Source organism: Terrapene carolina, unplaced genomic scaffold, assembly GCF_002925995.2.
Source record: "Terrapene carolina triunguis isolate 2854851 unplaced genomic scaffold, T_m_triunguis-2.0 Scaffold58, whole genome shotgun sequence".
Taxonomy (NCBI): domain Eukaryota; kingdom Metazoa; phylum Chordata; order Testudines; family Emydidae; genus Terrapene; species Terrapene triunguis.
In genome coordinates, this window is record NW_020664409.1 from 13,769,874 (window position 1) to 13,782,542 (window position 12,669).

Below are 12,669 nucleotides of genomic sequence, written 5' to 3' on the forward strand. Positions count from 1 at the left end.
TTGGCAGGGTGGGATACTTATTAAGAGTGTCTAACCTGCTTATTTCTCTTACTACCGTTTTAACTAAATTTTGCTTATTTTTTCCCCAATAGGGAGATCTTCCTCTGAACAAACCTTCACAACAGATTCCAGTCATTTGTGATGGATACTAGTAATATAACCATTCAAATATTGCAGTTCTCTAATCTAGAATGAACTGCTCAAATACAAACCATGTAATTATTTCAGACATGGTACAATAATCATTAAATCCAAATTCAAAAGTATTCTCATTATTTCAAAACATATTTTTTTTCTAAATTAGAGACAGTCTTGTGATTTAGATATGTGATAACTAAGAAATACAGGTAGATGAGCTTTCAATAGATGCCTAAGCCACTGCACACATTATCATGAGAGACTATCAACATGGATCTCTCTCTATAATACATCAGTGCTATAACCAGCCTGTTATGCTAATGTACAGCTCAAGAAAAGCAACGTTTTACATTTCAAGTGTGCCCCTCAACTTAAAATATGAAATGTAATAAAACACTATAGTTAGACTATTACAGCCCACTCTTGCTCCCACTGAAGTTGATGGCAAGCCTCCCATTGAGTTCCATGGGAGTAGGTTTGGGCCCTTAAAGACTGGGGAAAGACTCTGCCTTTTGGATTCCCCTCCAATAAAACAGGAATATAAATATCCAGAATACTTTTTAAACTATAGAGCCAGGTATATTCATCTTTTTTTTAAAAATTAATCATTTTCTAAAATAGTATTTTTTAAAAGCAATGTAGAAAGTAGATTTTTAAAATAAACTCCAAAACACAGAAAGAATCCGACCAATGTCGCCCATCTAGAAGAGATCATTTTGATATTTTTTATGAAATATTAAAAACCAAAAAAACAAAAAATACTAATAACCTTCCCAAAGCTTCACTTTCTATACTGGCAAGCAAGCAGATGTCATTAATTGTAGGAAACATTAATCTGACATACAGACATTATTAATTGTACAGCACCTTCTGTGAGTGCTGAGATTCTTTACAGAATTATAGACTATGTACCCAATTCTGCAAGCCCTTACTTGAGTGAGTAACCCTTACTTATGCAAGGCTATTCATGCAAGTAACAGTTTTTAAGATCAGGTCCCATACAGACACTTTGAAAAAGAACTATGTAAGTGAAAGTGGTGAGTTCTAACTATTCTTAAAAAAAAAAAAAAGGCAGTCACTGGAATGAAATGTATGCTGATATATTTTGCACTTAGCTTCCTACACCACTTTCAATTTTAATTATTAGTTTAAAAAACAAAACAAAAAAAGTGCCATATTGTGCCACTGATTTTTAAACATAACTTCCCATTGATTTCAGTGGGGACTTCTGCTGAAAAGTAGATTGCTCCGTGTTGCCCATATTTATCAGAAACAGTATATTTTGCTGTCTGATAAAATTCAAGCATCACACTTATATGAATAGCTGTATAGGCTAGAGGGAATTCATCTCACCATTTTATCATATTCCAGGCTGTTCAACCTTTTACATCTGTCATAGTTTTAAGCCAAGAAGTGTTTGTTTATATTAGTCTGGACTTGTACTGCTGGTGGAATACTTTAATCATTTATTTTGCATTTGCTTTATGTTACAAACTTTCCTTTACTCTTCCACGTACTAAAATAAAAGTGATTAAATTAATTAAATAATGCAGTATTTTATCATTTTTATTTCTGCTCAAAACAATGATTAGATAATGAAAGTGCTACTACAATGACGTTTTATGTGGAGGGTTTTTTTTTTTTAGTTAATAGAGTAACTGCTTAATCTTGTAGACATCCTGTACTTGTTACTGAAGCAATAGGAGTTGAATATGAATTTTGTCTGAGTTCGGACTTCAGGGTTTGAGCCACTAACTTCTCAATTATTTGATTTTTCTCATTAGCAATTCAACAACTAACAGTTATTGAAGCTGCTAATGGTCAAGGGATGAAAAATAACTTTACAGTCATGAGGGTTACTGTATGAAAACCGGTGAAAATTTGTAGCCAACACATCCACAAAGATACTTAAGGCCAGATCTTCAGCTAGTGTAAATACACTGTAGCTGCATTGACTTCAATAGATGGACGCCAATTTGCACCAGCTGAGGGTCGGGCCCTTTGTTTGAATTTTTCATGTTAATTTATTTGAAGATGTTTTGAGGAAGTCATTTTTGTTATCCTAATATCTTGCACTACTTGTGTGCTCTGTTGGCACTATTTGGGAGGTACAAGGTGTTGATGTGGAGAGAATTCTACTTTACTAGTGTCACTAACTATACTCATCAAATGCTGCTCATACTTCAAGCAATGCATCTCTATATGGAATACAATGTTAACCTTCTCTCTTGTAGTCTGAGAGAAACAGAGGGTGGGAACATGACTTAAATGGAACAGTGACTCTTCCAGTTAACATGAGGAAACGTGTAAAGTTAGAAAAAAACTGGCACAGCTATGAACCCTATGTATAGATACATAGGGTTTGTAGACACTATTTCAAGAGTCTTGTATTTTTACAGCAGGACATTCTCTTATGTGCTACCGGAAAGCTAACGTTTTTTCAATACCTGTGAGAGAAAAGATAACAAGTGGATGTTTCAGAGATACTAAATACCATTTACTGCTATGAAATGGGCTTAAATTAAGTATTTCAGTCTAGTAAGAATAACTCCTAAATACATGCTGTTAGCTAAATGCCATTTTTCTTAGGACAAACAGTTTTACAATGTGAAAGGAGCCAAAACTGTTTCATTCTATTTCAGCTTGGCTCCTGTTTTGTTTTTATTATTATTATTTAAAAAAACCACTTCTGGTTTTTGCAGATAAATTACTTGTAAAGCACCTTTTCAATTATATTAGATAAGGATCCTTACAATCTAAAGTAATGTTCTCTGGCAATGCATTGTTTTACTATACATTTTTGTTCCAGTGGCATCATAAAAGCCTTAAATTGTGTGCTTTATAATTGTACATTCTTTCACAAGAGAATTAGATAAAACAATGAAACACTCATTTTTTAGGATTAGTATACTTTCAAAAGTTAACGTGTTACCGAAAGTTTTACAACCAAAGAAATATATTGTGAAAGGTCCAAGATATTTGTTAAACAAAACGTTTTCTAAACTTTTCAGATCACACGCAATAGTAATAATAATGGCAATGAAAAAGCTGGAAAATCTCTTATTTGTGAATCAGGTACAGTTACAGAGCATTTAACAACAGAAAATCTTTAATCATTTTTAAAAGAATATGCACTTCTAATGTATGAAGTTAAAATTGCCAACCTTTTTCTGTGAAGCAGCATATGAACTATAAAGAAGTTTCAGCAAAAGACAAATTACCCTTCCCCCTACCAGTTAAAGATAAAAATGTCCTCTAATCACAAAACTAGATGTAGAAATCTCTTGCGTGAAATTCTAATAGTTATTTCAAACAGCAGGTCTTAGCAGTTTTGTTTGTATCTGTAGCAAAAGATCTTATAAATATGCTTCCCAATAAGATTAATAAATAAAGATTAATAAAATACAGAATTGGACAAATACTTATAATTCATTTTGTCAGAGTAGACAAACATTTTTTCAAGCATAAATTTTATTTGTTAAACATATATAAAAAATAAATAATTTTATTTTCTTCAAAAAATATTAACTTTCCCATGAGCCAGTAACCTTACAATTGATTGATCCTTGAGAACAATATTACTACTTTTTGCTTTAGCTTTATCTCCTAAAATGTACAAAGCATTTTAAAAGTTTGCTTAAATTGTTAGAAGACATTTATTTTCTTGCAAATTAATTCTTTTTAACTCTTTATGATAGCTCTGAATCCCATAAAGAAAGATGAATTATCACATACTGAGCCCAAGCTGTGAAACAGGAGGAGACAAATAGAGACCCCTACTGTGTTTAACAATGGAGAAGAAATTCCAGGCTCAATAGAAAAATTTTCTGTCCTTTTTCACAGACCACAAAAGCTGTTAATATGGATTTGAACAGTGGAGGGCACTCTTGCTATGCAAAAACTTGTATTGACCTGGCACACTTAGCTTGATCTATTCAGTGGCCTAAATCTCAGAATTTGTTAAGTAACAGCCACCTGTGGCACTGTCACTAACTGTCTTCTGTTTAAAACATTTGCAGTTTCTAATTTGTGCAATGAAGCACTAGTTAGCTAAAACACTAGTGCCATTATGTATGCATGCAGATGTGGAAGGGATGCAACATTCACAATTTGTTCTGAATATCTATGTAAGATATTGTATCAAATAATAAGATATTTGTTGTTTCAAGACCATATATAATAAGCTATTCAGTTGGCTGATATCACATTATATATATAGAAAATATATTTATATAATTAAATATACACAAACATGCTAACTTTTTTTTGAAACACAATTTTTTTTTTATTAGGAATCCTTACAGTTTCAAGGCTGATAACTCTAACATAGCCAGTACCGAAACAGAAAGTACAAAATCAAATAAGGCTAAAGAATTAAATAAAACACCAGGCTTTTACATAATATCCTTGTTTCAGAAAGTTGATGATTAACTAAGTCTTAAACTACATAAATGTAATTTTAGACTGCCTAACCCTGCAAAATAAAACAGACCAATGTCTGAACAAACACTGAAAAAATGGCCAGTCTGTGTTTACAGGACCACAAATATGAGAAGCCAATTACGAGCCCAATCCTGCAAAGGCTTATGCACAAGAGGAATGAACACACAAACATTTAAGTCAATGAGACTACTTCTGTGAGTAAAAGTTACTCACGTGCACAAGCGTCTGTAGGATCGAAGTCTAAGTAATTCACTGCTAATTATGTAGCTCAGTCATTTTGCTCATTTGCCATTCTCTGTACTGCAGTGTTGTGTTGGATAACTAAAGCTGCATAAAAAGCTAAATAAACCTATTACTGCTAGTCATCTGCAGTATATGAAACATATTACTACATAGATATAAAATCATGCAATGGAATTACCAAATAGAGCTATTTGGAGGGCTCTCTTGAAATAGTGAACAATAAGGCTGTTTTGATTAATTGAAACAAAAGTGATGTGGCACCTGCAGGGTTAATTAAGCAGTTCAAGATGCAAGGCTGCACAAAAGGAAACCTTTTCCCTTCTTTAAGAACTGTAAACACTTGTCCTGAACTAGATGGGCATTTGATAAGTTGTACAGCATGTAGCAAACTCACAGGGATCTCTAGTTAACACTCAAATTCAGTGTTAACACTTAACAGAACAGTGGTAAGCCGTGCTGCCAAGGTCAACTGCACAGATGTACTAATTGTATTATGAGCTTGACATCTAGTGGCCACCCCTGGCAGGGCAAACCAGGCAAAGGTTAAATCAGCAAGCCTTGTTAAAGCACTTCTAACTACCCACCCTCAGGGAGAGTCCTTCGGAAGCTTGTTGGCACTCCGTGCAATCCCACCTTTTCACTGAGACCAAACAGACTTTCTATAGTACGCTGGACACTAATGCACAGAAAATACAGAAGGGGTGGTCTTGAACACAAAACTTAACCTGTTTAAGTGTGGATTGAAAAAGACAGGCATACATTGTAAAATATTTAGACGTTCTATTGACATTGTCAGAGGTATTATTTATTGGTGTATTTTCCAACCCCAGGAGTTTTGATTTTTTGGGGGGAGGGAGAAGGCACAATATTAACAAAGTCAACACTAAGAAAATTAGTACTAATATTGTGTATAGTAAATTAGAACAAAACAAAAACCTAGAGTCCAGTGTCATTTTGCTCAGCATTTAAAATAATTATTTTAAAATTTCACACGTTTGTTTTCTATAATTCATTTATGGTATGATTTTTCTAGCTTTTCCAATTGCCAATTACCTCCCCCCCTTCCAAAAGAAAAGAAAAGAAACCATCTGTAACAGAACAACACTTAAAAATGACCCTAAAGGTACATTATGTTTTAAACCTTGCTCAATTTATTCATGGAAAACTCCTATAAAATTCAGTGGGAGGTTTTACCAGGGTATAGCAAGGAGGATTTTGGCCCTCTACATTGTAATGTACTGTTCAACAAAAATGTACAATTATAACTAGATTTAACAATACTTCCTCTGAAAAGTGTATAGTACATTACTGTCAGCTTACAGAAAAATATTCTGGTTTAAGTGTTTCATGTATGCTTTATTTTGTATAAAATATGTCAGAACTGAACTATTTTAATGTCATACCAGACCTGTTTTATTATCAGCAAAACTAACTGACTCACGTCCTGAGTCAATGGACAGTCTACAGATTATGCTTGTCCCAGCTTGGCAATCAGTCAACAAATCATATGGGGGGTGGGGTGGGGTGACAAAACCAAACCAAAAAAAAAAAAACCAACCTCCTAAATATCTTCCAGGACTTAAACTGTTTTTCAGAAGTAGAATTTATGGACATTTGTTTGATTTTTTTAAATAAATTCTTATTTAAAAAGAAGCTTGAATACTAGCTTCTCGAATGAAATTTTTTCAAATATTTTAGAAAGTACAGGTTATCAACATTTACATTTAAACATATTAGTATCCTGCTGATACTTATTATACAGAAATCAGTGTAGCACCTTTGAAGATTTCCCAAAGAAAAGAAAATATCCATATGACCACCTCAAGATCAATGGCAAAACTTCTGTGAGATTAGCAGCACAAAATGAAAACTGACCCACTTTTGCCTTCTTTTTCCATTATCTTGCATACAACAATCAACTTATTAAATAATTCCTGATGTTAATCCATACATTTTTCCTTTAAAGAGAATCAAAATTATCTACAACTATATAAACTACAAAGTTTGTAGATGAATTACGTACAAGAATTCCAAAAGAACTTAAGCAAACAATGTAAATTGTCCTTTCCCAGTAAAGTGGCAATTAATCAGCAATACTTCTATTTTACCTTAAGATATTATTTTTAAACTAAGTTGTTGCTTCAAAAAGATTGTTTGCAAAATCATAGGAGTTTCACGTTTACTGATAGGTTACTGTCACCTTTCAAGTTCTAGAGAAGAAAATATTTTGTGTTTCTAAATTATATGACGTAAACTCTGGGGGTGTTTATTGGCTGTTTGTTTTTTTATATTTTTAATGCAGATATATTCTTATGCTTGTAGGGTGTGTGTTTAATTTATATACACACATATATATCAAATATTTTTTTTAAAGAAAATTGATTACTCTACACTGAATTGGTGTAATTATATATGTATAATTTCAAAAGAACACTATTAGTGCAGCCAGTAGATGTTAAAATATACATAATGTAATTCTAGTTCACCAGCATTCAAAAGATACAGGAATTAGAATGTATTATGCATTTTGCAAATGTAAAACCCCCCACCATTTTAATTTAATTATATCCGGTATTTTTAACAGACATTAGGTTGCAAAATCTTATTCACAGATTGCCCTTACTTCTTTCCTTTAAGGTATTCCTTTCCTCTCAAAACAAACAATAATACATCTGAACCATTAGCTTAGAATGAAAACAGTCCAAAGCATCAATTGCCATAGTAACTCTTACTAAAACTTTAGAACAGCAACACTGGAATCACTTTTTTAACATAATAAAAACTTTGTTTCATTATTCCTACTTTAAAAATGCTAAGCTCATGCTCTTCACTAGTATCATGAATTAATCTGAGTCAAAATGCATGTAATATTTCTCTTTTTTTAGTAGAATATAATTTTTAATTGCCTGTAATCTGTTGATTTACGAAAAACACTAGAAATTTAAAACATTAATATCTGAAATATTTTTTTCTTAAAAAGGAAGAGCACATTGTGTTTGATATCAACAACAGTTTTTCCAATTCTTCTGTCGCTCTTTGTAAATGATTCCCATCATTTTGTTTCAATATGGCATCCTTAAAACGTTGTGTGAATAAATACCTTTTTTGTTCATTATTCTACAATATATCTGGCAAAGCAATCTATCATTACTAGTTGTTTGCCAGCATTTCTTTTTCTGTTTACAAAAGGCATATTTTACCTTTCCACATTAAAAAATCATTTAAAATGATTTTCTGAATGTAAATTTGTAGCTTATGACATTGTCAATGATCTTCAGATTTCAAACACTTTCTCATCAGACTGCCCATACTGAGACTGTTCTGTTGTTAAACTCGACTGCATTATGCTGTCATCCAAACTGACTTCAAAAATTATTTACTACAATTCTAAAGCTTCCATTGTAATATCGCCACCTACGTTGACTGGCCTCCATATAACTTTAAATACAGCCTACTGTTTATCTTCCATTCTGTTTTCCAAACTGTCAGGTTTCCTTTTGCTACTGTTCATTTTTAATTATAAGTAATAGACCTATAGAACATTCACTTAAAATGCTTCACTTAATGAAAACATATTTTGATAATGATATTAAATATATGCTTACATTAAATAAATAAGCTTCCTCAACTTAATATTGGGTTATCAATAATTTCTATCACAGAGTGTACATACTCTAAAAATGTGTAAAAGGATACAGATAAAATAAAAGCATTATTACTTTATTTGCTTTAAACCCCCCCATGCCCCTACAAAACTGCAAAATGACTCCTCCTCTGTTCTGTCCTGGACTGACTATTTTTGGCCTGTTGCAAAATATGTTCAGGAACTGTGGCAATATCTTGATTACAACTGTGAATGGAAATGAAAAGCACTGACTTGAAAGACATGTTTTAATTCTAAGATCTTCTTTGTGCAACTAAATATATTTGACCTTTTAAATTGTTTTAAAAGTAGCAATATTTGTATTTTGTATTATAAAGTGCAAATGATTTACACTATACAAATGTGCACTACATATCCTTCAACTTGTTTACACTACTAAGTTCACCTTGTTCACATTTCTGAAATGAAAGTGAAAAACCAATAACACTGCTCCAGCTTTTTTATTGTTAACTACGAGGGGTTTCATTCCATTAATTTAAATATGTTTTAATAAAAGGGGACACAGCACATTTTGATAACAGCCTTCTAAGACGGAGAAGTATTTACATTGTTGCATTTTAGGGCTGCTGTGAAAGCCGATTTTGAGCTATTCAGGGACCACAATAATAACGCTTTAAAATTCCTCACTGGGATGCAATGTAGTCCTTTTGATGGAAAGACTGTCTTTCTCATTCGGCAGAAATAAATCCATTCATTTGATCATGTAGTCATTGAGGGCAATACAAAACAAACCAAGTGTGAGAAATTCTATGTGATGAAGTAAACAAAACAAAACCAAAAAAAAAAAAAATATTTCCATGACAAAAAGATTCTTTGTCCTTAATCTACCCACCATATGCAAGCGTTTCTTTTTAGCATATCTCCTGTTCTAATCTCGGGTGACATGGCTACATCGATAAGACTCCCGAAACAAAGCAAAACAAAAATAGTTTAAGAATTTTCTTCAATATATTAACTCACCAGAAGTGACATAATGAGGTAATGCAGTGGTTTCCCCCCCCCGTACTGAAATGGATGCTGAACATTTAAAAGTTTATAAATGAGAAATTCTTAAACCAAGAACCCTCCCAATAGACACTGTTTAATTAATCTTGTTTCCACAATGACAAATAATTTCAATTTAATTTTTGCACTGTCACTACTATGCTTAAACTAAAGTAAAATAAAAATACACCATGTTTTGTTCTTCAGGTGTGACAGAAAGCAGCATTTCCTTGCCTGTCTCTTATTGTCAGTATCCAAAAGGCTTTTCCAGAAGTGGTTCGCAGCCCCTTCTCTTTCCTTCCCTGGACAGTGAAAACTAACCGCCTCTCACCCCCCAAAAAATACCCTGGGAAGGAGAAGTGGTGGCAGTCCTGGGTTTGAAGATTTGCCAATCTGACAGATGTTTTAACCTGATGAAGTGGATTCACACTACCCTAAGCTTCTAGGTTGTGAAGTTCTGATGCCATAGTCAAAATCCTCCTTAGGCTCCAACTTTTATCCCTTCCCTCCCTCCCCCTATGCAACTTGTAAGTAATTCCAGTTTTGAAGCACAAATAAAGCGATGTGGGTTTTTGCATGTTGTTTTGGGAAAATAAAGTAACGAGGGAGTCTGGAAATAGTGTCTCCCTTACTGGTTATGCAAGAAATTAAAAAGATAAATTGTATGGAAGAAGGAAAAGAAAACTTTCCAGTGGAAGCCCTGAACCTAACCAAGGAAAAGTGAGAGCTGTAGGTGAGAGCTGTAGGACAGCCTTTGCAAATTTTACTTCTAATCAGCACAGTTAATTCTATTTTAAAAAAGCCTGAAACCCCATTTTCAAAATGTTATGGGGGGGATCACTGCAGCCCCGGGACACTTGTTTACTGGTAGTTTGGGCACTCTGGTGATATTAAACCAGGCATATGTGCCTCTATGTGTGTGTATGGGGGTGGGGGGAGGGGGGACTCATGGCGGATGGGTGGGAAAAATAAACCTTCCCCATTCCATGTAGCTGCTGTGAAGGATGATGGTGGCAGTGATCGTTTGTAGTCATTAGGACTAATATTAATCAGAGACGAGCCCAGAGGAACTGAACTGAGATGGGGAGCAAAGATAGCAAGGAGGAAAGGGACAAGAGCGCCAAGGCTCCTCGAGACAAACTCTGCTCCCCCAGACAGCCAACTTCCCAGCTATGACAACGTCCCCTACACCCTTAGGGGATGTACCCCCCCCGCTCCCCAAAGCCCCCTTCTGCCTGGGGGGGAGGAGTCAGAGGTGCGGGAAGGCAAAGCCTTCCCACCTAGAAAGTGGGGGGGCACTTTGGCAATGGGGGGCCCTTCAGCAGCCCCGACGCCTTGAGGAGGGTTCGGGGGGGGGGGCGTGCGGGGTGGCCGAGCGCGCTGGCCCGATTTGTTGGGAGTGTGGCTGGAGCCGGGCTGCTCCGAGCCCCCCTGGCGCTGCTGCGCATCCCAGCCCGGCGGAGCTGCCCTGTGCGGCTCTTTCTGCAGCCCCCAACGTCCCTGCTTAGGGGGAGGAGATGGGGCGGGGAGGGAGGGGGCATTTCTTCGGCTGAAACTACGCCTGGGCGCGCGAGAGCGAGCAAATAAACCCAGCTGGGAAGGGGGAGGAGAGCTCGCCTCCCGGGTGCCAACCCCTCTGCCTCGCGCAGCTCCCACAGCCCGGGGCAACCCAGAAGACTCACCCCCCCCCTCCCGCCAAGTCCAGCGCTGATGAAAACGCCGCCAGGGCCAGCTGGGCGTTGATGGGGGGGATGGTTTCCGGGGGGGAGAAACTTGGCTGAACTGTTAACTTTTCCGCTGTGTCTTCCCGGAGCGGCTCTAATCCCCACTCTCTGCAGCACGGGGGACGAGCCGTGGCCCGCGATGAAAATAAACAAATAACCGCTCCCCCTCCCCCCATGACAGACACACAGAGCGAGGGAGACACGGAGCAGCCCCTTACCGTGCTCAGAAACTACCTCCGCCTGCAGCTCCTCGTCCGACTTGAGATGCTGGGGCTTCGCTTGCTTTCGACGAGACATGCTGCTAACTGCGGCTTCTGGATGCTGCTTTTTGCAGAGGCATCAGCGGGAGGGGGGGTAGCCGGAGGGAGGGGGCTGGAAATAATTGATCGCAAAGAAAAAGTCGAGTTGGGGGGGGGGGGGCCAAAAAAAACGGGGGGGGCAGGGGGGGGGATTAGCCGGGCGGGGTGTGCGCGGTGCTGTGGGTCGTGCGCTGCGAGCTGGGGCGGCTGCGCGGATCGCGCATGGGGCTCGGTAATTATGATTGTGAATAATGCATGGCGATTAATGGTGCTGGGGGCGAGCGCGGATTGGCCCGGCTCCAGCGGACTCAGGCTGCATATGTAAATGAGGGACGGGGCTCAGCAATTAGCCGCTTCACTCCGCCAAATGATGCGTCTCCCCGGCACCAGCAGCGCCTCCTGCAAGAGGCACCGACCCCAGCAGCAGCGGCGGCGGCGGCTGCAGGGGCAGCCGCAGCAAAACAGACACACACGCACACACAGCGCGCAGCGGGGCTCTGGTGCGCACACACTTTACACAACATATGTGCGAGCTTCACTTGTTGGGGAAGGTCATGATCTTCGTGTTCTTCTTCCCCGCCCCCCCTCCGCTACTTTTGCTTGGCTTTCTTCTGCTCTCTGGGCTGTTTTTTTGCACCACTCGGCGTCGTCTTCTCTCCTGGCTCCTCTTTCCCCAGAAGTTGCTCTGGATGGCATCTGATTTCTGTATGGGCGCGCGTGTGGGCTCGATTTCTGCTTGGTCGGGAGGCGAGAAACTTTTGTGGGTGTGCTCCGCTTTCTTTCCTCGCGTCTCTCCTTGGAGCTTCACATTCTTGTCTTTTGCTCTTCCTCCGTCCTGCTTCTCTTTTTTCTCCTTCCCCCACCGCGCTGACTTTTGCTCTTTCCTCTTGGGGGAGAGGGCGAGGGGAGGGGGACAAAACCACAAACCCTTGGGCAGTTTTCTCTTTCACCTCTCTCCTTCCTTCTTTGTCTTGCTTCTTTCTCCAAGCAGAGCCTCCCCGTTGCTGGTGGTGCTGCTCACTTCCTGTTGTCCATTGGTAGGAAGTTTTTGCCCCCCTCTTCTCGAGCAGGTTGCGGTGACTTTTTTGGGACACACTGCCCGGCGTTCGCCCCCCGCCTAAGCTCACTTTTGTGCCCCGTTGGCTACTGGCAATAGTCTCTCTCGCGCGTGGGT

At 38.1% G+C, this 12,669-nt stretch overlaps 1 protein-coding gene across 1 annotated transcript in view; it reads right to left on the reverse strand.

The window, feature by feature from the left end:
* The window catches only part of SALL3 (spalt like transcription factor 3), a 20,230-nt gene extending 8,737 nt beyond the window's left edge, over positions 1-11,493 (reverse strand). Inside the window, exon 1 of the mRNA XM_026647322.1 lies at positions 11,415-11,493. Within this exon, the coding sequence (XP_026503107.1) occupies positions 11,415-11,493 (79 nt within the window). The remainder of the gene's footprint in view (positions 1-11,414) is intronic.
* Between the last annotated feature and the right edge of the window lie 1,176 nt (positions 11,494-12,669).